The sequence below is a fragment of the Syngnathus scovelli genome, chromosome 22 (genome assembly GCF_024217435.2).
Source record: "Syngnathus scovelli strain Florida chromosome 22, RoL_Ssco_1.2, whole genome shotgun sequence".
NCBI lineage: Eukaryota > Metazoa > Chordata > Actinopteri > Syngnathiformes > Syngnathidae > Syngnathus > Syngnathus scovelli.
In genome coordinates, this window is record NC_090868.1 from 4303874 (window position 1) to 4329077 (window position 25204).

Below are 25204 nucleotides of genomic sequence, written 5' to 3' on the forward strand. Positions count from 1 at the left end.
CTATTTATTATTTAGTAAGTTATATAAATATTTGTACAGCCGAGAGGATGATAAAGCGAGCAATTGCTTGGGAAACGGTTTCTTTATAATTGAAATTGTAAATTTGATACTTTTTAAGGCGTTGTTAAGGGCGTACCGACTCGTTGCTATGACAACGAAAGTTCCCGGCACGCACTGAGTGAAAACTGATTTGATTCGGTTTACCAAACATTTCCAGTGTTTTGACAGTTGCGTTTAAGGGTTGTTTTTGTTTTGTGTGTTTGCAGACGGCTTGTTGAAGGTTGTTAACAAGGTAGGTCAACTTCGTTTAAAACACTTTACAACGACGCTGCAAGCTTAGCTTGAGCTAATAATGCAAGTCGTTTTAAGTGACGTCAGAACGGAAAAGTTTGGTTTGTCGTTTTGCATGAATAATCAATTGTAAACTTTTTTCTTAATTAATTGAAGCAAAAGGTTGAAAACTGAAAATATAAACAAATCCACTGGACACAACAGCAGGACCATAAAAAATTATATTTAATATATAATTTTTAATATGTATATGTTAACATGTTTATAATTATCTGTGGATGAATATTACTCCAGGAAGTGGATATTTGAGATTCAAATATCTATAAATTGATTTTTATTCATAAACGCTATGATCTAATGTCCATTTTTGTCCAGGTTTACAGAAATGCAGAATAAAATTGAGGAAGAGGACGCCCCTCTTGTCGCCATAGCAACTGATGCTTCACTTTTAGAGACGCCTTCTGCTCGGTCTACTTTTCAACTTCTGGATCAGGTATGAATTTAAAACATGATATATATTATCAGCCTTTATTCACGTGTTTCAGTGCCGTTCATTTTTTTATTTCAAAAAGTCACAACACACAGTATAGCCATTGAAATGGAAGTTTATTATTTTTTTCAAATATCAAAAGTGCATATCCTTTGGGATGACAATGACTATGAATGATAGAAAAGATATTGTACACATACGCAAAGCTTCACACACTCATTATAGTACGAATGGCCACAACAATGTCTTCTTCATTCCTGAAATATTAACATCATCATTATTATCAGACCTTACTTTTTGTATGACTCCCGGACATATAAAGTCTATCAAATTTCACAAAATAAAAATAAATACTGTACACGTCCTTAATTCTGCATTCTGCTCATTCACAGTGTGTTAGAAGGAATAAAATGATGCAATACAGTGATCTGGCGTTAGATGGCAGTATTGTACAAGTAGTGAGACTTTTCTTTTTCTTTTTTTTTTCTGCACTCCAGTAATTATGATCTGAAAAACAATATGGTTATGTTTCTTCCTGCTGAGTCCTGCTTATTTCAACCATGTCAGGTACAATGCAAGGAATCATTAATTAAACAAATATGCTTTATATTGTATCAGATGATGGAACATGGGCAGAGTGAGTTTAATTAAAAAATCAACAATAGGGAGGCTATTACTTGTATACTGCTGCCCGTCACCGCTTCGACCCTCTCAAAAAAAAAACGAGACTTTTTCCAGTTCTGGTATAACTCACTTGAATGGCTGTTGTTAATTATGAAAGCGTTTGGAGTGGAGAAAATGATAGCTCATTAGTTTTACTACCTCTGTGCATTGAGCCGAGTCTAAGCTGGTTTAATAGAAAGATGCAGCAGGACAGGAAGTGGATTATTGACAGAGAACCGGTGGAAAAAAATGGTAACACCCCGTTTAATATGATGGCCCCTGCAGGAGGCTAGCTTTTACACAGCTCGTGCGATATTTCTATTAGTCGGTCATTGTTCACAGTCCATTTTCCTTTATTGTCATTTTAATTCAACATTTAGAAGGCTATATACGCCACAGTGGAGAACTAAAAGGACTGATGTTTTTGTTTGGACTAGGGATGCACTGGTGGCAATTTTTTTTTTTTTTTTTCAAACGTAGTACAAATGCTAAATTACACTTGTGTACTTACGGTATTAATATCGGTGCATCTTGTTTTTGGACCGTGGCCAACTGTTCTACGATCGTGATTGTTGTGTATCGTATTTTCTGGACTATAAGTCGCACTTTAATTTACTCTTAAAATCGATAGTATGGAGTGAAATTCAATTTGAATAAAATTTCTTTCGATTTCTTGCGATGTAAAAATATCCAAAAAGTGGACCTGTTCATTGAGACTGTGCCTTATAGTCCGAAAAATACGGTAATGTATAACGTGAGTCTACAGTCTGTCCAACTTCTGTCTGTCCATATTTACTCATATTCCTTCACCGGCTCCTCTTACGGAGCGTAATGCTTAGGCCGTATCATCATCTTGACCGTCTTGAAGGCCTGCCTGTAGTTGGTCGGGTAGTACTCCGTCGACATGTTATGCCAAGTCCCCCAGAAGATCCCGTTCCTGACCCCCTTGTACCTCTTGTGGTAGTACTTGCCGTTGAGGTTGGCCGACATGCAGGCGTCAAACCACCAGCCGGAGCTATAGTAGGCGCCGCAATTTCCCGACGGGTACATGTCGTTATCTCGATCCGGGGTGGAGAAGAACTTTTGATCGTGGTTGAAGTGCTTGTTGAAGGTGATGGCGTTCCCGGCCGTCCCGCTGTAACGACACGTCGGCGTTTTATCACCTTGCGCTTTTATTATTATCGTCTTGATTTTGCGCTACCTGTATCCACTGATGGACAGTCGGTATCGTAGGAAATCGTTGGCTACGTAGAACTGGTCATACTTGGCGTACTCCCGTACACCCTCGAAATCCTCCAGCTCGATCCGTAGCGTCATGTCTTTAGCTTTTGTCAGAAGATGGATGTGGTCATTGCCTAGCCAGAACTCGCCTCTACGATAAAGGGCAAAAGAGATAACGATAAATTATGTCAAGTTGTTCACGAGAGGACACTGTTAGTCATACTGAATTTACTTTACGACCGCAAAGAGGACAAGTTGCAAGGAGAGAGTCCGGTGACGGTAAACGAAGGACAAGACGGAACATAATTCTACCTGAGGTTCCCGAAGCCCTTCTTGTATTCATTCCAGGTCCGGTTGAAGCTGACAGAACCGTCGAGTCGCTGTTGGATAACCGTCCAGCCGCCGCCGAAAGACTCCATGTCACAATAGGCCTCGAAGGTTCCATTGCGGGGGTCGGGGGTGATACGATAGACCCCGTTCTTCCGTGTCTCCAGCACATTGTAGTCGGAACAGTCTCGAGGAGCTAAAATGACTGTGAAAGTGAATCGAAGCGAGGTTATTTGCGAGGGGAATGTGACTGGATGATATTCAATCTTTCCTCTCAGTTTTTTTTTTTCCCAGCCCTGCCAAGAGTACCGTAATAGAAATGGCCCCGGAGGCTGAAGAAAGTAATTCAATTTTTAATCATAATGAAAGTTTTCAGCGCTGAATTAAATCCTAGGGCACTGTATTTCAACGCAAAACGGTTCGCCAACTCCCCCCCGCCTTGTACTTTATAAAAAATGTCCCATTGTGGCGCCTAGCATCTCAACCTGACCCAGAAGCAGAACCCCGACCAAAAAGAATGTCACGGACCAAGGCGACATTTAGGGAGATAAAAACCATTGACCTGCACCCCAGGAAATCCAAATCTTTTCAAAACACATAAACCTGCCTCATTCCATCTTTGAACACTTGTTCCCCTGTGGTTGCTCTGCATGCTAGGCTAAAAGACTGCTCAGACTTGTCAAAAAATGTGGGAAAGTGTGTCACTGGATTAAAGTGGTTCTTCCCATGGGGCCTCCATCTTGCTGACTGGAGCAGACTGCATGTGGACTCTTTTTGATACATTTTCTGTAGATTAGGGAGGCGGAGCTGAGACGTAATGGGGTATCCAGTAGTGTTTTCGCAAAGTGGAAGGAAAAATATGCACCCCCCTACTATGGTACAGCCCGGTACCATTACTCCAAACAGACACTTATCTTGCCTGAGTGAGGAAGACACATTGCGCAATGCGCTGGTCAAGTTTTCCAGACCCCAAGCTTGAGTTCTTTTGGATCAAGTACAGGATTTAACTCGTTCACTACCATTGACGACTATAGACGGCAGTGAGCAAGTTAAAGTGACATTCGCTGAATGACCCTCTCGCCAGCCTTTTTGTTTTACAAGATTCTCAGCACGCCGTTTAGATTCCTTAATGGCTTTCCGGCTCACTTGACAAGTCACGTGACTGACAGTTACTCCTTGAATTATCGTCGCATCCCGTTTTGACTGCGGTGAGATAAGTGACTAGCAACAAAATGCAACATGACAGCCGGCCGTCGTGTACGATCAGTCTTTCGTCCGGAATACAAATGTGTTTCCTCAGTGATAGTCTTGACTTTCCGATGGACCTTTTTTTTTTTTTTTTATAACCCAAGTTAAATTCAAGTACCTTGCTGGAACATGCATTGAATTCACCGTGCCAGTTCTCACTGTTTGAGTGAGTTAATGTTGCTGAACATGAACATTAATTCCTGTCACTTCACCTCAAGGCCCTTAATTCATCCCGGCGGGAGTGGAAAAAGGAAGATTACCTCTAGCGGCAGGGACTGGCTAAATAAGTTGGGGATAAATACATTCCCAGAAGTTGCTTTTTGCCTCGTACTGCATGACTGATGCTCTGAGATGACTTTTTAAAGCCCATTCAAAGTGCTGCGGCAGTGCGCTCGCTCGCTAAGTCCTCCCGCACGTGATCCATTTAAAAATTTGTTGGTGCAATTCTCCTCTGAGCTTTACTGCTTCTGCACATTTTAAATAGCACATCCAAACATTTTCACGCTGCAGCCGCTTCTTAAGTAAATCGAGCCTTGCAGATTTTTTTTTTTTCACCCCCCCCCGTCTAAGCACTTTTGACTTTTGTTTATCTCCGCGCATTCATTTAACATCTGGGACGAATCGTGAAAAACAAGTGGAATGGTGTGACACGTCGAAAAAAGATTCCGTCATTAGATTGTCGCTCGTCTCTAAGGCAACAGATGTTTCTTTTTTCTGCATTTGGATTCGCTTCAGATAGTCAGAGCACGACTCGTGTCAGAACCATTAGTCTCTTCTTGAGGCAAATATTGCAAGAAGGCAAAGATGAACGTTCCCCCCCTCCCAACTCACCAACCACCCGTGTCTAATGTCAGAAAAGCCGCCTACATTGCTCCTTGTGTTGTTGGCGAGAGATAATGAGAAGGAGTTGTTTCACGCAGGACTGAGCACACAAGAGCATGACCTCCAAAACGGGCGAGGCAAACAGGAAAGAAGGATTAGATGGCGAATGAGAAAAAAAAGAAATCTTAAATCAAGAGGAAAAAATATCTTAAAGAGCAGAAATTGAATAAATGATGGAGGACACGTCCCGGGTAAACATTTGGCGTCAAAGTGGAGTTTCAAAGGAGGAAAAAAAAAGCAAGTTGAATGCTGTGATTCCCTTCACAACATAATCTTCTTAGAAATAAGCTCAAACATTCTCCCACACAAAAAAAAAAAAAAAAAATCTGAATATAGCTTCACATTCTCTTTCACCCGTGTACAAAAAAAAGAAAATGGAGTGCTTTTTTGCTCTTTATGTTTGTTTTTCAAGTCCTTGTTTCTCCCTCTCCCCATTTTTGGAGTACATAAAAAAAAGTGATGGAATTTCAGGGCACTTAAGCGCCGCCGTCTTACATAAGAAGTCAATCGTACGTATTTCTCATGAGCACATCCTGAAACTATTCATTCCCCTTTTTCAAGGTGACCACCAAGACTTTGTTGTTTTTCTAGAGATTATTATTAGCTACTTATTTAACGTCATTTGGCAGGAATTCGGCCCGGGAGAACTGTACGAACTATTGAACCCATTTTCAAAATGGACGCTTTGAGGATTGGTGATGTCACACTACAAATCAGGGGGAAAAAAAATGCTTACATTGTGGCGTGTTTTGTACGGCACACTGCGCCGTGCAGGTGGTGCTCAGTTTGTTGACCACCCCGGTGATGTTTTCCACTTGTCTGTCCACCATGGATTTTACGTTGTCCATGTTGAGGAGGTTGAGGCCTTCCATGCGACCTTGCAGGGCGGAGATTTGGTTCCTGGCGTTGCGAAGGCTCACTGACATCCTGTTCAGCTTCACCTGGATGAACGCGGTGATTCGAAAGCTTTAGTGACTCAGCTTGTGCGCTCGGTCGAGCGGCCGATTGGAATTTTCGAGAATAGAGATTGTGTGGTTGTTGGATGGTGGCCAAAAATGGATGTGTGGAAGTGAAAAGCTTAGAAGGCAAAACAAAAATTTACCGTCATTCAGATTTAAGATGTCATTATTGAATATTTTTTAGAATCGATTATTTAATCGATTAATCGAATAACCGGATATAATTTGATTTGCGCAAAGCAAAAATTTACCGTCATTCAGATTTAAGATGTCACTATTGGATATTTTAGAATCGATTATTTAATCGATTAATCGATCGAACAATTTGATTTGCGTTGGTGTACCAAGTGTTTTTTTTCCAGATTGCTCGTTATTCACCAATTGTTTTTATTTGGTATGATTTAGTGATTAATAAAACAAATGATAGTAAAGTTAAGCAGCATCACACAAGAGGAATTGATGGCCATTGTTTTCCAAAGTAAAAGCAGATGTTTGCAAATCTTATTTGGATTCAACACAAAGGATAAATCAGTTTCCTTTCATGAATGATGAAAGAAATCTGAGAATGATTCATTTGCAGCACCTACAATTCGAAAATATGAACAATCATTTGGTACAAACAGCTCTTAACGATTACTATGAAAAAATGATGATTAATTTGATCATTTTTGTCGATTAAACGAATGATTTTGACCTCTCTAATTCAGATGCATATTTCCAACACTGTTTATAGAACATGGAATGTTCCCTCATGCTGTCATAATGCCAGATGAGAACTTCTTACCTAATCAACATTCCGCTCATTCCAATTGGCTGATTATATTTAGCAAGGGTTATTTCATTTGAGGATATCTCCATCAATAATTAAAATTAAAGTAAAATATGCCTCTTACCTGCATCTCCTGCATATTACTCGGACCAGGTGTGATTTTCCCAAAATGATGTCCCAGTCCAGCACCTTCCACGTTACCTCCGGACACCATCCCATTGTCCCTTTCTTCTTGACTGGACCCGCTTTGAACGTCCTGTCTACTTGGGTCCACATCTTTTGTCTGTCCCTGGTCTGCCTGTTGGTGCCCATAGACCCTGCTCCCTCGAGAACCACTGCACTCCTGGCAGCTGCTCTTCAGCTTGTTCACCACCTCCTTGAGGTTCTGCAGCTCCTTCATGGTCTTCTCAAGTAATCTGAACTGCTTGGGGAGCTGGATGGTGAGAGGAGGTAGGGTCACCTGGTAGGGGCACTCCTCACCTTCTTCCGCCCCGGAACCCCCGCATTGGCCTGAAGGTCTTAGCTTGATGGCACAGGAGGGGGCAGAGTCTCCTCTCGAGTCCCACTTCTGGTGCAAACTACCGGGGAAGTCCACCACCGCATGGCAGGTGGCTGTGAGCAGGAGAACGGTCCAAACTAGGAGAGTCCTCATTTTTGTTGAGTCGCTAAAAAAAAGTGATCTGGAAAAAAAGTCAAGATCGGTTTGAGTGTGTGTGAGTGCAACCTGCAAGGATGAGAGAGTGCAGGGGAACTGGCGCTGCTTGCGATGCTGTGTCATTAATATGAGGACGAGCGAGCGAGCGAGGGAGGGAGGAGAGAGGAAGGGAGGGTTCCGACTTGAAGAGGATGGGAGGGGCAGCGCTATTACGTAATGGCGTTTGACATATTGGTAGCATTGCGAAAACTTGAGCCGTGCCGCAACATCTTATGGGTTTTTTTAAAAAAAGCAAATTGTATGTCCTTGGGCTGCCGCCATCGTTTGGTGACACTCGGAAGTCAGCCCGTCTCCCCGAGGATGAAAACAACTTGACTTACTTAAGGGCAATGCATTTTTTTTTTTTTTTTTGACTTGACCTTTTTGTGAGGCAGCATAAAAGAGCATTATCGAACATTTTTTGAATCGATTAATCGAATAATCGGTTTCAAAGTGAATTACTGACATTAGAAAAATCCTAAGGCAAAGAAATAGCTCTAAAAAAATTAATGTGATTATAAAAATCAATTACTGATTATTCCGATAATCCATTCCTTGCCGATTAATCGATTAATTCCGGCAGCTGTACTTCAGTACTAACAAGCTTTTTCAAACCTCTGGGACAGGCTGGCTACTTGAGATTCAGCAAATTAATTTGGGTGTAGCATTCATTAGAGACTTACAAATGAGTGTTATTGCTTTTCTGTCCTGTATTAATTTTTAATGTTATTTCCCCCTCCCTTATCACAAGGGAACGAGGGAAAGCATAAAAAGAAATTTGTACTAATGTTCTTTGGTGTTTTGTACAAGAAGGTGATGTCAGTCTCGACCAGCGGCTGCCCGCAGTTGCTGGGTGGAAATTAAAACGCAAAGTTAAGTGGATCCCGCGGACTTGCTTTTGTGGATGTCATTAAGACTTCTGTGTATGTCCTCGATTCCTTTGCACTGCTTAAGGATTCTCTGTGTGCTTGGAGTAACTTCCATTTTTTTTTTTTTTAACATTGCATCAGATGTTAATTAATTTTTAGTTTTTTTTACTTACATTAAAGCTTCATCTTACGTTCATTTCTTGCCTGCAGTTATTGTTTACCAGGATGCTAACAGAATATTTTTCGTTCTATAACGTAGACAGAAGAAGTCGACGGGAAATATTACAACTGAAGGTCCCTAACCTTTTCGGCGCGATTCAGTCGGCCTCGGAGCTCAATTTCAAATCAAAAAGTCAATATCGCATGATGACAGGAAGGATTGCGAGAGAGATGATGATTCCCTCCACAGTGATGGGCATTATTATTATTATTTTTTTTCTTCCTGTGGTTCCAATACAAAATGTTCTTACCGACCAGACTATTATTTTTTTTATTTTTTTTTTATTTTTACCTGCACAATTTTTTCACCGACTATTTGTTTATTTATTTATTTATTGATTTCTTTATTTATATATTTATTTATTTTTATTTGTTCATTGTTCTATTGTCTTATTGTTTTATTGTTTCATTTTTTTGTTTTATTTTTTATTTTTTATTATTTTATTTTATTTTTTTTACTTGCACAATCTAATGAGATCAACACAGAAAATTTTAGTCATGCTCTGTTTTGATTCAGACTGTCACACAAACATTTATCACAACATCGTACAGATTTAGCTTTAAAATTTATATTTTTCTTTTTTAGTGCGCTCCTGCCTGCTTTATTCAATTATTTCCACGTGCATGTCCAAATCCAGACCGCCTGCTGTCTTCGGGCATAAATCGAATTGAGCAATCGTCTCACTTCAAAGATGGCCGGCCACATGTTACACCTTACGCGCTCACCCCTGTAAAAATCTTCCAATTCTCTTTAACGGTCTCATCACCGGAAAAGGGGCGAGGCCTGACCTAAACTATGCTCGGGGGCTGTTTCGGATAAACCACCCGAAATGGCGGCCTCGTCATCTGTGACGGTCGAAATCACAACACCGGGTGACTCATCGGATGCTTCTAAATCCGTTCGATTGTTCTCATTCCTTTCGGGTGAGCTGCACCATAATAAAATTTGATCCCGGAGTCTGTGATTAATTTCATGACTAAACAATAAACATGTAGGCATGTATGACCCACTTACAAGATGAAAGATTGTGACACATTTTTTTTTAAATGAATCGTAAACAACATCGTTAACTATATTTAAAAGTCGATACGGTTGTTTTTAGATGACTTGGAGAACATTCAAGGTTACCCACCTCATTATGCCCTCATCCCGACCGGCCTGGTTCCGAAGATAAGAGCCGAGCACCTGTCCGCCTTTTCCATCATTGTGACACGCTAAAGTACCACGCCACGGGGGGAAATTTACCCACAGCAACTCTTTCAACGAGCAGATAATCAGACCACCATGTTTTTTTCCCTGCATACCTTTTTAAGATGGAAAATTTCCGCTATTTGTTTTTTTTTTTATCTTTGGAATTAGAGATTCGCTTTTCAGTGAGGTCAGGAAATTGCGATGCTTCGATCAGTGTCGATAAAGGTTTTATTTCCGATTTTCCGATTAACGGGAAGAATTACTACGCATTTGTTTTTTTATATGTGTCCATTTTATTGACTTTTTTTATTGTCTTTCAGATGCTATCACAAGGCAAAATGAGTCAAAGCAAAGTGGACAAGTTGAAATCGATCTACAGGGAACTCAGTGAAGAAATCAAGAGGTACGCTGGGTAGTTTTTAGTGGAAACAAACGATTTTTTTGTTGTTGATATACGGGAGCCAAAGTAAAGCTCAAGTTGAGACGAAAGGGTGGAGACGCTAGAACTGTATGCCAAAACTAATGCGGCCATTTTGGATCTGAATGTAGTTGAATTCCAAAATAAAGAGCAAAGTAGAAAACTGACTGATCAGAACTTTTAACCTATTGATTGCCGATAAAATGTCATTTTTGTCGTAAAAACTGTTCAAATAGTTTCAAAAGATAATAAAAATTGCTAGCAATATTTCTATGTTTAAAAAAGACAATTTGGAATTTTAGTAACGACACAAAGTCATTGCGAAATTAACATAAAATGATGTGGTGGGCCGTATCTGGCCCCCGGGCCTCGAGTTTGGCGCCATAATATTTTGCAGCTCACTGAATATTTCCCTCCAACAGTGCCCAGGATTCCGAGGGCCGACTTTTGGAAGAGGCCAAAAGGCTTCGCGCCGAGCTGAGGCGGCTTCAAGTTGACGCGGAGAAAAGCGAGTCGAGCTTCTCCGAGGAGCCCACGAGTGAGACGGGCAAGCTAAGGCAGGAGCTCCTACGGGCATTCGCCGAGCTGAAAGCGGCCGAGGATCGAGACTACGTGACGCAGCAGAAGTTAAAGTGGTGAGAACCCGATAAGCAACTTTTTCGTTTTAGAACAGGGAGGGGGAGGGGGGTAGTAAAACAACAAAGTGTTTTTAAGTTTTATCTCAACAACTGTTGAGTCAGTCACCAGCGGAATTTAATGTTTCCTCCCTGGGATGTGTTTACATGTCCGAGTGCTCTACGCAGGTTAGAGTCTTGACGTCAGTGCCGGAGTTATTTCTGTTTTGCCCCATCTCTGGCGAGCCATTTTTCCTCACTTGTGCCACAGGCTTCGCTTTTTTCCTTCCTCTAAATCCCTCAACGCCGCTATCGGTGCGTCCAAAGGGGTCGGATGCACCCAGAGAAATGGAAAAGAACACTTCAGTGCTCCCCCCCCTCCCCCTCCTGGAGGTCAGCGGGAGGTCACTGGAACATTACTAGGCAACGTGATAACATGCGCCGGCGATTCCCGAACATTCAGTCCAACGACCTCTCGGTTTAAAAAAAAAAACAATAACTCAAATCTACTTTATGCATCCCTTGTCACATTTTTTTTTTTTTTTTTTTTTAATATTCCGTTCACCTTACTTTCCCTTTGGTGCAGGCTCCGGGAAGAGAAGCGATGTCTGCTGAAGGAGAGCAACATCGCGTCGAAACTCGACGTAAGTTTACAAACGAACTGTTGAAGATTCCGGAGTTGATAAATAATCAGTCGCTGTTACAGATTCCGCAGGAACTCGAAAGCACCACGGTGACCCTGCAAGACAAATATGAAAAACTAAAAAAGGAAGTGGCCCAGAGACAGATGGAGATCAGGTAAAAAAAAAAATCATTTGTTTGACATGACTTGTGCATAAAATTTCTACTCAAACAGAAATCTCAAGGAAGACATGGAGACCTACCAAACCCAAACACTGAAAGAAGAGAAGGATCTGGAAGAAGTGAAAAAACTCATACAAATCAAAGAGGTGTGTGTGTCGGATTCCATCTCGCCGTCAATAAAATAACAAATCTACTTTCTGCCTCCCTTGTGTGTTTGTGTGCTGCAAGGCCGAGAAAAGTCGACTCCTCGCCGCACCTGAGCAGATTTTAAAGGAGACTGGAGAGAAACGTACCAAGAGGGAGTGAGTCCCTTAGACACGTTTAACAATCTGTGTCCAATAAGTGGAGGAAATGTTCCAAATGCTCGGGGTATAAACTCCAAATGAGCTGCTTAGACGCCTTCGGTTGAGTCAGCATGAGAAAACAGAAATGGCTCAATTCGCCACCTGATGTTTTTCCTCTCCTTCTGTCAGTGCACTCAAATTATAATCTGCATTAGATTGAATTGGGTTTAAAAAAAACAAAAACATAATGTTGCAAGTTTGCCTAATAAATCTTCATTGCGCTTTTAAATCAAGAGCTAAAAGCTGTTTGTTGCCACTTTTGGAACCTGAAGTTGTCAAGATGTAATGAGTGTGAAACCAAATTGGCCCTTTAGAGCTGCAGTAAAGACGTTGGGAGCGATGGACGCCCGGTTGGCCCAAATTAAACAGCAAATGAAAGAAGTGGAGGAACAAAATGACCTCCTCAAGGTACAAAAGAAGGAGCTGGCTAAGGAGATGGAAGGTCTTCAGGCACGAGTGGAGGCTACACAGAGGAAATGTAGTGACATGCAGAAGGAACATGAGGTCATCAGGGAGGAGGAAGCTGAGCTGATAGGACGCAGGTACATCCTTTAATTTATTCTAAAATATAAATCTGGGTTTGAATGGATGGAATCTGAAACGACGTCTAAATCAGTCTTTGGGAGTGAATGTAATTTGTAAAATTATACAGAATTTTTTTTTTGTGCGCTTGTTTTTTGTTTTGTTTTTTATTACCAGAGGGATCCTGGAAATGAAGTTGCAAAGTCTCACGTGTGAGCACAAGCTGCTTTGCGAGACTCGGTCTGTGCAGCTCAAAGAGAAAAAAAGGTGAACATACCACAAAAAAAAAAAAAAAAATGCTTGTATGCAATAAAATTTAACAACACACTGTATGGAAAATTTGCCGATTTCCCGATTATTATAATAATAATAATAATAATAATAATAATAATAATAATAATAATAATAATAATAATAATAATACATTTTATTTAGAAGCGCCTTTCAAGTCACTCAAGGTCACTTTACAAAGAGTTAAAATAAGTTAAAACAAATTAAAACAATAGCATTCAGTAAAAAATTTAAAAACATGAGCAACTAGAGATGAAATTTGAGCTTTTACAGGCTAATATACGCTAACAATTGATTTGATGATGGTGGTGATGAATATTTCAAAGCTGTGTCTCCTCAGGCAGATGCAAGACCTCAAGAGAATGGAGCGAGCGCTGGCCACGGCCACTGAGCAGCTCAAACACACGCAATCTACCTGCGTTGACATGCAAGCACAGGTGAGTTATTGCGTAACGTATTTAAATTAGTAAAAAGGTCCTTTGCGATAATTCTGCTATCACTTTTACGACCACAGTTAACACTGCAGGTGTTTGGGAACGTTTTTTTTGACTCGCTGTTCCTGTTATCAGGAACATTCATATCCATTAGGAGCGTATTTTTTATTTTTTTTCCAAATCTGCCAGCTTCCTGTAATTTAGCCGCTGTGAACAGTTTGTGAAGCGAAAGAAAGACGAGAAGGGGAATCAAGGGAATTGGTGTCAGCATATCTCATGCATACATAAAAGGAAAGATGGATGACACACACGGGATTTCACATATTTAGGAAATGTCGCAAACAGTGTTTCTGCAAATCAATGTTTTTTACGGCCAACTTAGGTAGGGTGTGTTTTATCTTACATCCTTTTTTTGTGTTCAAATTGTAATGTTTACTAGGGTTGTCACCATTGAATATTTTTATATCCCGATTAGTTGTTGATTAATCAATTAATTTTGACATGCTAAAATTATAGCAATTAAAATGCTCTAATAATATATAATAACAAAATAGAACAATTTAAAAATTACAAAATATAATATGTAAATATATCCCGATTAGTTGTCGATTAATCGATTAATTTTGACATAGCTAAAATTCAAGCAGTTGAAATGCTATAATAATAATAATATATAATAACAAAATAAGAACATTTGAAAAAAAAATAAAAATATAATAATATATAAATATATCCCGATTAGTTGTCGATTAATCGATTAATTTTGACATCGCTAAAATTCTAGCAATTAAAATGCTATAATAATAATATATAAGAAAAAATAAGAAAAATTAAAAAAATATATGATATATAAATATATCCTGATTAGTTGTCGATTAATCAATTAATTTTGACGTCGCTAAAATTCTAGCGATTGAAATGCTATAATAATAATAATATATAAGAAAAAAAGAAGAAAAAAAAGATATATAAATATATCCCGATTAGTTGTCGATTAATCAATTAATTTGACATCGCTAAAATTCTAGCAATCGAAATGCTATAATAATAATATATAAGAAAAAAATGAGAAAAAAAAATATGATATATAAATATATCCCGATTTGTTGTCGATTAATCATTTAATTTTGACATTGCTAAAATTCCAGCAATTGAAATGCTATGATAATATATAATAAAATGAAAAATATAATAATAAAATGCTAGCAATTTGGAATACGCCTATTGAACTTCTCCACTAAGTCTTCACGTTGATTTGCGGTTCCAGTTGGAGGCTCTTCGGAAAAGAGGGCCCAATGTCGCGCAGAGGACAACGCTTCAGAAAGAAGTGGATGTTCTCAAAGTGAGCGTTGCAAAACAGGTGAGGATGCATGCGCTACATGTGGGCGGGCGCCATGCTGTTAGCGACTGCCACCTCATTAGTCTCAGACGCGGACAAAGGTAGCGTTGTTTTGTCGTTTTTTTCTTAAACGCCCCCATATTTAACAAATAGCAACGCTATCCAAAAAGCAAGTCTTGTTTTTCAGCTGAGAACAATGCAAAGTATTCTACCCCACCTGCTCCCTTGCTAGTTATCAAGAGCCGACAAGACGAGCCAGAAGCAGCAGCAGTCTGGGATCATTCAAGCGCTGCTGAGAGAATCGGACAGCCTGAGAGAAGAACTGCATCACCTCCGATGTTTGACATACATCAAAGCTGAAGAGAGGGGCCAGAAGCACCGTGAGATGCTCCGAGCTCAGGTGCTACTCGCGCACACGTAATCACTTGCAATACCATGTGGTTGAAACAGACACAAATATTTTATTGACTGAGATGTTTTGTGTCTCGGACTGAAACGATTAATCGGAAAACTTGTGTGATTTGATTAACAAAAATGGTGAAGCAGATTCTGTCTTGAAGCTTCACAGTGATCATTATTATTCGGTTTATTCATTTTGATTTAGTTTTAATTTGTTTTTAAAGCAAAGTACTTCATTTTCCTATAAATTATATTTGTTTTCCCATTTATTTTATTTTTTAATATATGGAGTATTTTTTCGAGTGGAAGTACATTTTTGCAGTAATTAATTGTAGTTTTTTTATAAACGTAAGATGTATAGGTTCAATTAATTTTCTTTTTTTTTTGTTTTTCATGTATTTTGTCCTTGAAATTTTTTGGGGACTCATTTCCTGACACCCATGTCACTCACCAGCTCAAACTCATCAAATCTCGTTAATCAACGCACAACCAATGTTTTCCCGATTAATCAGTAGAATGATCGATTCTAGAAATATTCAATCGTCGCAGCCCTACTGAAATTGACTTTTTTTTTTATTTGAGAGGATTTGGTTAACTATAAAAACCTCGTTCCACATTCTCATTTCCTGACACCCATGTCACTCACCAGCCCAAACTCATCAAATCTCGTTAATCAACACACAACCAATATTTTCCCGATTAATCAGTAGAATGATTGATTCTAGAAATATTCAATCGTATCAGCTCTACTGAAATTGAATTTTTTTTTTTCACTTGAGAGGATAAAAACCTCGTTCCACATTCTCATTTCCTGACACCCATGTCACTCACCAGCCCAAACTCATCAAACCTCGTTAATCAACGCTCAACCAATTTTCCCGATTAATCGGTCGAATGATCGATTCTAGAACTATTCAATCGCCGCAGCCCTACTCGTGTCTTTTCCCCGCCGCTAGTAACACCGTAAAATGCTCCACCTGTGTGATTGAATCCACTCGCAGCAAATGAAGCAGCACATCCAAGAGGAACTACGAGAGAAGGAGCTCATCGTGATGCAGTACAGCAAGCTGAGCGCCATGCTGCAACGCAGGTGTTGCTTTTTTTGTAGTTGTTGTCATTCCGCTTTTCACCCCCCCCCCCCCCCCGATTATTGCATTGCATTTAATGTTTGCGAGAGTGGGGCATGATCTACATGCAGCACATTGTGACCACTTTAAAAAAAAAAAAAAGCTCATTTGACAGCAACGGGAAACTCTCTTTTAAAAGGCATCTGTTGTCGGCGCGCACTCATTTCAAGCCCGACTGAGCTGCTAATGAATTGTTTCCTTATTCCTCAGAGTGCTACAGTATGGCGAACTTTACGACGTGATCACAGAGGAGAAAAATAAGTATGTCAAGCTGAAGGAGATCGCCTCGCAGACTATCGCCGAGTTGACGGAACAGGCCATGGTACTGGAAAATGAGCTGGAGATCCAGAAGAATATCGTCACGCAGAAGGACAGGTTGAGACATGACACTTGATGGTATCTTGTTTGATTCATAAGCATTACAGGAAATTATTTTATTTATTTATTTTTATTTTTATTTATTTTTCATTTTATTTATTTATTTATTATTATTATTATTATTTATTTATTTATTTATTTATTTATTTATTTATTTATTTATTTATTATTATTATTCTTTTTTTTTTCACAGTTTGCTTTCCAAAGTTCAAAAGAAGGTCTCCAATTGCTGCAAAATGCGGGAGAAGCTACGCAACAATATCAACAAGGTATCCTGTTAAAAAATTTTTCAACGTTGGATATTTAATATGTTTATTTTCCTTATTTATCGAACATCCCTTAGGTTGCTTGGCAAAGACGTCAGGTCAACCAGGAGTTCGAGGACAACGAAGCAGAGTTACACAGACTCAGGGAAGTGATCAGTCTCCAGGAGCAAGCTCTAATCGACCTCGGCAAGAACCAGGAAGGAGCCGTTCAGCGTCGCAATTTTCTGTGCGTTCAGCATTTGAATCTACCGACGCATTTGTGATTCGAATAGCGTGCCACATATCTTGTCCCTTCCACCTCGCAGCGGTATTCAGCTGCTGGAGCACGAGGAGGTGTTGTTCGACTACCAAGAGAAGGTCAACTCGCAGGAGGCGGCCATCGCCGAGGGCAACGAGGCAATGGAAATCTTGGAGAAGGAAGCGAGAGAATTGAAGGTGGCCATCGGCGAGGCGAAGAGACAGATTGGCTTTAAGAAGAAGGAAATGCTGGTTCAGAAGAAGATGGAGGAGGAGCTCATTATGCTGCAGCTCGAGGTAATCATAATGGGAATGCATTACATGAGGTTGGACCTTCCTGCCAGTAAATGCGTTACCATGCAATGCGTCAACCTGTAGCTTCGAGCGTAATAGTGTCGACGTCTTTCGATTCCAGGTTGGGCGTGAGTTATTATGGCTACAGGATTGCTCAACTTGATGTGTAACAACCAGCTCAGCTTGAAACTCAACCAGATGAACATCCAAAACTGGACCTCCTTAAAATTAATTAGCAATAATAGTTATTTTTTAAATGTACCACTTATTGGTTAAAAATAACTTGGGGCCCTGAACGGATTAATTACATTTCCATTCATTTCAATGGGAAATCTTACCTTGGTTTATGAACACAGTGCCTCTTTTCATTAGCAGATCGGGCGTTGTCACTCAAAATCATGCTGACCTGCTTGATTTATTGATGCAGCCCATCGTTGGATGTGACTTTACCCCGTGTTGCCAAAAACCAGACAATCCCCCCGGGCCTTTCCCCCCTCCCATCTGCTATTTTGTCTATTTTCATGCAGTCTGTTGTTATCCGTCTAATAGCCACAGTGTCTCCCACCAGCTTTTACTTGAAAACCTAAAATTTGTCGCGACATTTTCTGGTGGACGATTGTTCTCGCGTAATCAGTACAATGACTCAAGACGACTAGATGGATTGCCTTGACACCGAGAAAATAGCATTTGGACTCGTTTCTCGGGGTTGATTGTCAGTGTTTAATATCACGAGCCTGACTTCCAGTGTGATACCTTCTGTCGGTTCATCTGGCCAATCCCCCCCCCCTCCCCTTCCTGTGTAAAACGGATCATCTTCCATTCCGCACAAATGTAATCTACCCTCGGAGTCTTGCCAGTTCAATTCATTCACCGAGCGAATTCAATCCCCATGCAGGTTGTTTAGTCAACCATTTTTCCTACATTTGTATTCATCTGTGACCGTTTTATCCGCACGCCTCCCCCCCCCCCCCTCCCCCCTCCCTTGCCCGCCACTTTTGATGGCAAATTTAGACAAAGATGGATTAGGCCATCTGCGAGACTATTGTAGTTCAATACGGCGGCGGCGGCTGTCGTTTGCTTGGAATTTTAATCGTAGCAAAATAAACACAGACTGCTGTCGGATGTTGTTGATGAGCTGCTGGCATTTCTCTGCGCCATAACTCCCCTTGTAACACTTCAAAACAGCCCCCCCCCCTCCCTCACTTTATTCTTCCAGGGTGGGGCGGATGACATGCCGCACACTCCCAATGGTGGTGAGTCATTTTGTGTCCGTCCCTAAATTTTCATCCAACCTGTCTGGAAAGGCAGCGTGGGGAAATCCACAGTCGAAACACGTGTCCACGACATATGCTCAGTCTACAAATATTCCACTTTTTTATTCCAAGCATAACTTTATTTTTCTACCTCCTACAATATAAAGACTTTTAATTTCATGCATGGCCTGGACCCTACTTATCATTCTTTTAATGTGTTCTGAGACTTGCCCAAGCCTGAGGTCTTGTACTCTCTCTCTTTTTCTATCTTTTCCCGACAATCATAAAAGAGGCGGGTGGTTTAGGGGGTGGGAGGGGCGGGGGGTGAGGGAGAGGGGGGGCTTAATCATTATCAAGTAATTTGCCGGAGATAATCAAACTTTAGCGTGGAAGCTCCTCCCATTTATTCTATATTTTTAATCCAATTTCTCTTATCGGGTATTGTTTGAAAAAAGCGACATTTCGCTTTCAAAATCTAGTAATTAGCGGCATAGCTCGGCTGTTGTTGCCATGGAAACCCTAGATGACTTTTTTTAGTGGATTGTATACCGTAGAGTAAGTTTTTTTTTTTTATTCTCTCATGCATTAAGTGTCGCACCGATGATAGTACGATAATTTTCCTTGTCGAACGTGATATCATCTGTGTCTTATTATGGGAAACGAGATAACGCGCATCACTCTGTCAAACCCAATTTTTATTTTCCTCACTTCGTCTTTCATTCTCAGCTGTTTTGATTTCACATCCCTTATCTGCCGCCGTTTGATACGACTTTATCTCGCTTCTTCTATCGCCGGTTTCACGTGACGCCCGTACGATCCGTATTTAAAGGTTCCGAGACGTCGCTTTGAATCAAACCCGCCCGTTCACACTCGGAAGGCTTCATTAATCTCGTGGTAGTCAGAGGAAATGGGAATCATCATCTTGGTTTCACGCTGGCTTCACACACGTGACCATACAGGCGTGCAAACAGGCCTAATCCGCGCGGGTTTCATAAGACGGGTCACGCCGGGTCACGACCCCCCGTGTCGCGCTTTTTGTTTTCACACCCTGTTGTTCCCCCCCCCCCCTCCCCTCCCCACCTCGGTCTTTCCAGTTGCTTCCTCGAGGTTTTCAACTTGATCCCCTACGGCGTCTATAAATATTTTCTGATGTTGCTTCTTGCTGTTTTGGATGGATGTCTGGTTTTTTTTTTTCTCGTTCTATTTTGTACATACATATTTTTATGACTCCATAGCCGTGTTAGATAGAAAGTGACTTGAGCTATGTGGCCGTCTCCTCGCTGTGACCTTTTTCCTAGATTTCTGCAACCTTGCAACACTTAACAGTTGAAATCAGTGGAGTTAATTGGTGCCGTGTCCCGGCTATAATTCAAATTTTATTTTATCTGGTAGTTACTGTCTGCACATTATTACGAGCATTAATGTTATAATGATTGGTAGAAGTTGGAACCAGAACTTTTTGATTGGTGCTGTGACACAGATATAATTCCAACTTTATTTTAAAGACCAGTGTGCAGCTTTAAAGGGGAGATAATAAAATATTTTTTTATAATCCAATAATTTTTGGATTTTTCCCCTTTCTCTCTACAATTATTCAGATGTTAGAAGTCCGGGACAAGACGCTGGATAATCTGACAAAAACAGCCGATTACAAAACGCTTAAAGGCACCGATGCTTCGTCTCCTGAACTGGTCAAGAAGATCGAGAAGGTACGCCGCAACTTTTTTTTTTTTTTTTTTTTGCTCAAGTGGAATTTTTAAAACTATTATGTGCCTCCCGTTGCAGTTAGAGGTCAGCCTTGCCGAAAGGGACAGGCAACTTTTGGAGAAAGAGCTCCTGGTGGAGCAAGTGACGCGTCTCTCGGACGATCTCCGAGAACAGACTGCCAACTGCAAACATGACAAACTATCGCTATCCAAGAAGGTAAAACTCAAAAAACCGAAATTACGCTAACACATGCCGGCTAATCTTGTCGTGATCTAGCTGAACGAACTACGAAGCCACATCATCGAAACCAGCCGCCGCTTGATGGCGGCGTCTGCAGAAGTCTCCATGAAGCAGGCCGCCATTTTATGCCTCCAGCAAGAAGTCAAAGAGAAAGAGCTTCAGGTCAGGACAGAATCATCACCCCACAGTGTCCTAATTATTTCGAGGTCGGCCGGAGTCAATTTACTACATGTTGTTTTATTGGCTTCTAGATGGACAGATGCCAGAGGCGCTTGGAGCAAGGCCTGCCGCCTTGCCCCGAGATGGAAGAAGAATGGAGGAAGATGCTCCGGGACAAAAAGAGGAGACAGAGAGACAAAGAGGAGCGAGATCGGGTAAAGAAATACACTCGCAAAGATCATTGGTCAAGACTTGATTAATGCGCCTGAGGCAGAGGAGGAAGGGGGGAGGGAGAAGAGAAGAATGAAGACGAGAATCGAGGCAGGAATTGATTAAAGCTGTAAGGCTCGGGAAGTGTTGCTTTATACCTGCGTTTGTGTGTGTGCGTGATGATACCGAGAGGTTTAACACACAAACACGTTTTTTTTTCCCCTCATCGGCTTTATTCCAGCCTCCAAAAGACACCAAATGCAAATGAGATCTTCCTCGTGAACTTCCCAGTTCATTGTGTTTCCTGTCTGTTAGCCATCCGTGCATCCTCCTCCCCCCCCCTCCCTTCCTGGTTTAAAGCTAATGTTTCTTGTGCCGGGCAATAATCCATTCATATGCTTTGAAGTCTGTTCGGGGATTTCAGCTCACCTCATTTTCAGGCTGCATGACTGTAAGGTCAAAGGGGGCAGGGTTGTTTTTTTTTTCCTTGAGTAGAACTTTGACCCATTTATAATACGCCATACTAGATGTATGGAATGCGCGACATTATTCTATGTTAAGTAAATTCCCGAGCCTGTTAGCACTACCTAGCTTGCGCGACATTATTCCATATTAAGTAAATTCCCGAGCCTGTTAGCATGCAAGCTAGCTAGCTAGCGCCTCTCGGTTGTGCAGGATTTATTCCAGCCAGCAAAAAATGTAAGATACCGTATTTTCCGGACTATAAAGCGCACAGGTCTATGAGGCGCACCTTCAATGAATGGCCCATTTTAAAATGTTGTCCTTATATAAGGCGCACCGGACTATAAGGCGCACCATTAATGCATCGTGTCAGATTTTTAATCCAAATCAAATCATTCTCCATTTTATCTTTTTTATTTCAACTTCAGATGCAACAAATTACTTTATAATCACAAAATAATGATCCATAGTCTTTTTGATTCATGATTCATAGTCTTCAGCGGGCCACTTATGATTGATTTCATGACACAATGCTTCAGGCCAGTTTAAATTTAGGAATTTGGTCCATATATAAGGCGCACCGGACTATAAGGCGCACTGACGGCTTTTGAGAACATTTTAGGTTTTTAGGTGCACTTTATAGTCTGGAAAATACGATAATTGATTTTTGCCTGCTTTGAAAAATCCATAAAAATGAGTCGCGACACTCACAAACTCTTCAGACCCATTTGCAGAAAGTGCCTCCAAATTCTTGTGGTGAAAAGTGCATCTGGGTCAGAGCTTGGCCAAATGGCTTTAATGAGCCAGAAGATGGAAAGCACGGCACCTTAATCGCAGCGCCGCTGTGTTGTTTGTTCACTCTTGACTGAAAATGTGCTCTTGAGAGAATAACAACGTCTTGTTACCCCTCGGAGTGATATATTTTTATCATTCCGGGCACTTGCGTTTGTTTTGACATATCACAAATATTGAATTTATTATTCCATTTTCGTGATTATACTTGGGCAAAATTGAATTTCGCCTCGACACTCCAAGGTCATACGCGTCGATATGAAAACTGGCTTGCTTGCACATGTGTAGCTGGCAGACGACGACGAGTGGAAGCGTTTGCCCAACGGACAGTACACCACGGCGGAGAGCCGACCCGATGCCTACATCCCCCACGCCGATGCTCTACCTCTACCCAAACCTTACGGCGCTCAAGCCCCATTCAAGCCCTCCCAACCAGGTGCCAACATGAGACACATACGCAAACCCAAACCCTTAGAAGAAGAAAATACAAAATAAACCTCGAGTCATCTAAATTCTGTCTAAGTAATGCTCTTCCCTTTTAGCATACCTCCTCTAATTACTTCATGGCCGCATCTGGTTGTCATATTTTTTGCTGCATTTACAGACAATAGCTTTACAGACCCGGAAGTGTGAATTTGGGGGTATTTTAACATTTTTTTTTTTTTTGGACTTGTAATGTTCTATGAATGCATTGCGGCGGTTTTAAGCTGTGAGCTTAAAGCCTGAAAGGAGAAATGTAAATACAAAGAGGATGATCACACAGTGGAAAAAATAGGAGGAATTCAAGGTGGTGCCAAAAGGAATAAGAAGACTGCAAATATTCACTTCGTAACATGTGAAGAGGAAAAAATGGCAGAGTTGTTGTGCATCAAACTTTAGTTTTGTTCTTATGACAGTTGCCAGGGGCGGAGTAGCTCTACGATTTATTGAGAAAAAGTATTTGGATCGAATAATAGATGACGTTTGGTTAATAAAGTAAAACGCTAAAGGCATGTGTTGCTGGAAACTGACATATCAAGCTGATGGAAAATTTTCGGGAATAATAATAATGGAAATTAAAAATGTAGCTAACGATTAGCTAAGCAACCTAAAGGTTTTTTATAATTATCTTTTCTTTCAAACTAGTATTCATTCCAGTTTATGAAAGCTTGAAGAGAGCTGTGACAAGATATTGGCCTAATACGTTACATTAGCCATAAAGGCGAGTTAGCATGTTTAGCCGAGTGCTAAAAGATAGATGCTAACTGTTAAATTTGTTTGGAGGTTTTTGAGTGTAAAACAGATCATATTGACACCAACTTCTGCTTATCTCCATAACAAAATTCCATTTCAGAGAAATTTAAGTGACTACCAAACTCATAAGTTTCTGAAAAATACTGGCTCGATTAAAACAGCTAGTAGCTAATAATTCTTGGGGTAAAGTTACTTGTAATCGAAAACTTGAATTGATGTAGTGATTGGAATTTTCTGCTAACATGATTTTTATCTCAATGTATGAAAATGGTGAACATGTATGACTGTAGTTTGTTACGATATAAATACTCATTTCTAAAGATAAGAACAATCTTGTGCTACTAGCTAACGTGTTAGCATCTCATATGTAAAAGAAAAGACAGGTCAATAGTTAATTTTGTAAGATATTGTGTTCAGGAGTAATGGTGTGTGTGATCATCCATTGCTGGCAGCTGCTGAGAGCTGTCGGATTAATTTAGCGCCAAGCAGTTTAGGCTTCATTAGGCCATTACATAACACCGAGCGGGCGAGGGCAAACGACAGCGGAAGCGTAAATTCCCGCACAAAGAACAGAAATTCCGGAAAAATCTATTTTTGTGGAAGCAGACTGCGAGGTGTTTGCTGAACTTGACTCAGCTTGTGAGATCATTTCCCGACTGCTGATTGAAATTATTTTAAGACGTGTAATGTTCCAATTGTATCCGGAGGCGTTTTATGATACAATAAGATTTAATTGGAATCATATTCACATGAAAAAAAACCTCAATGGAGAAAAAAACATATTATCCCTTTTATTCCTAACCTATAGAATGTTTGGTATTTCGCCCTCAAAAAAATCAAAACATACCACACATACATTTTCATGAGACTGTACAAAAAAAAAAATCAACCATGATTGATCACGCGCGGGCACATGATTCAAAACAGACCATCTTTTTATCTCCTTTTGGTTCCAAATGTTTGACGCTGTGCTCGACATATTTCTGCAACATGTTGTGCAAATAAATCGCTTTGTATGCAAATATTGAAACAATGTGTGACAAACGATTACAGGAAATCATCCAACATGGTGTCGACTATTCATGATGGAGAAATAGGTCACTCCGAAGTTTTCAAACCAAATAAGGATAAAGGATGTTTTTATATCCTATGACTGAATGTTTTTTTTTTTTTTTAAAAAACACATCCAACTTTGTCAGAGGACATTTTTACTGTCCTGTGATAATAACAATAAAGAAAAAAACAGACCCCGACTGATTTCCCTCATCATTGACCTTATACTAGTCACTAAATTTTCAAAAAATAATAGCTTAATCTTCCATCTGTGAAGTTCCCTCAAGTGTGTCCCGCCGCGCTTCGCATTATCTTCTCATTTAGATTTGCTCTGAAGTAATAATCGCATCGCGTTTGAAAACGTCCATTTGTCCTACGTTGACGGCTAACGCTGAACCAGCTGCTCGTGGATGGAGCCTTGACATACAAGTCTTTCCCATGCTTTGACATGTGAGCAAAAATTTTAGGTATGTCAAACTGAACACACAACGGACATTTTGCGTATTAAAAAAAAATCCCTTTAAGTCTGATTAGCTTAATGCTAACAAAGGTTAAACATGCGTATATTCTTTATCCTCTGCCAAGAGTGACTGAATTATACTGCCCCCAGGTGGCCAACTACCACATTTTTCGATTTTAAAAATACATTGGTCAAATTTTTTTGTATCAAGTCATTCCTCACGATGATATATTGTAATAGAATGTGCAAAGATTTTACTTTCTTGCTGATGTATCGATTTAACGCAAAAGGCTTCCTGACTTGAATTCAAGTGTAAACAAATGTTCAAAGTTTCCTCCCTTTCC

General features: G+C 40.4%; 2 protein-coding genes across 2 annotated transcripts; one reads left to right on the forward strand and one right to left on the reverse strand.

Moving 5' to 3' along the window:
• The first annotated feature begins 129 nt into the window (after positions 1–129).
• Positions 130–24594, forward strand: ccdc146 (coiled-coil domain containing 146). Its single transcript, XM_049761234.2, has 22 exons — positions 130–784; positions 10145–10227; positions 10665–10877; positions 11443–11500; positions 11563–11654; positions 11713–11806; positions 11889–11962; positions 12319–12546; positions 12704–12793; positions 13158–13254; positions 14519–14611; positions 14823–14990; positions 15991–16079; positions 16327–16491; positions 16688–16763; positions 16838–16986; positions 17066–17294; positions 20143–20253; positions 20330–20467; positions 20528–20653; positions 20743–20865; positions 22403–24594. The coding sequence occupies exons 1-22, from the start codon at positions 677–679 to the stop codon at positions 22607–22609; spliced, it is 2811 nt and encodes a 936-aa protein (XP_049617191.1). The 5' UTR covers positions 130–676; the 3' UTR covers positions 22610–24594.
• On the reverse strand, positions 881–7617 carry fgl2a (fibrinogen-like 2a). The gene is made up of 5 exons (XM_049761271.2): positions 6975–7617; positions 5859–6063; positions 2978–3197; positions 2646–2816; positions 881–2579 (listed from the first exon to the last, which is right to left on the reverse strand). Exons 1-5 carry the CDS (start codon positions 7500–7502, stop codon positions 2264–2266), a joined length of 1440 nt encoding a protein of 479 aa, XP_049617228.1. The 5' UTR covers positions 7503–7617; the 3' UTR covers positions 881–2263.
• Positions 24595–25204: the final 610 nt, after the last annotated feature.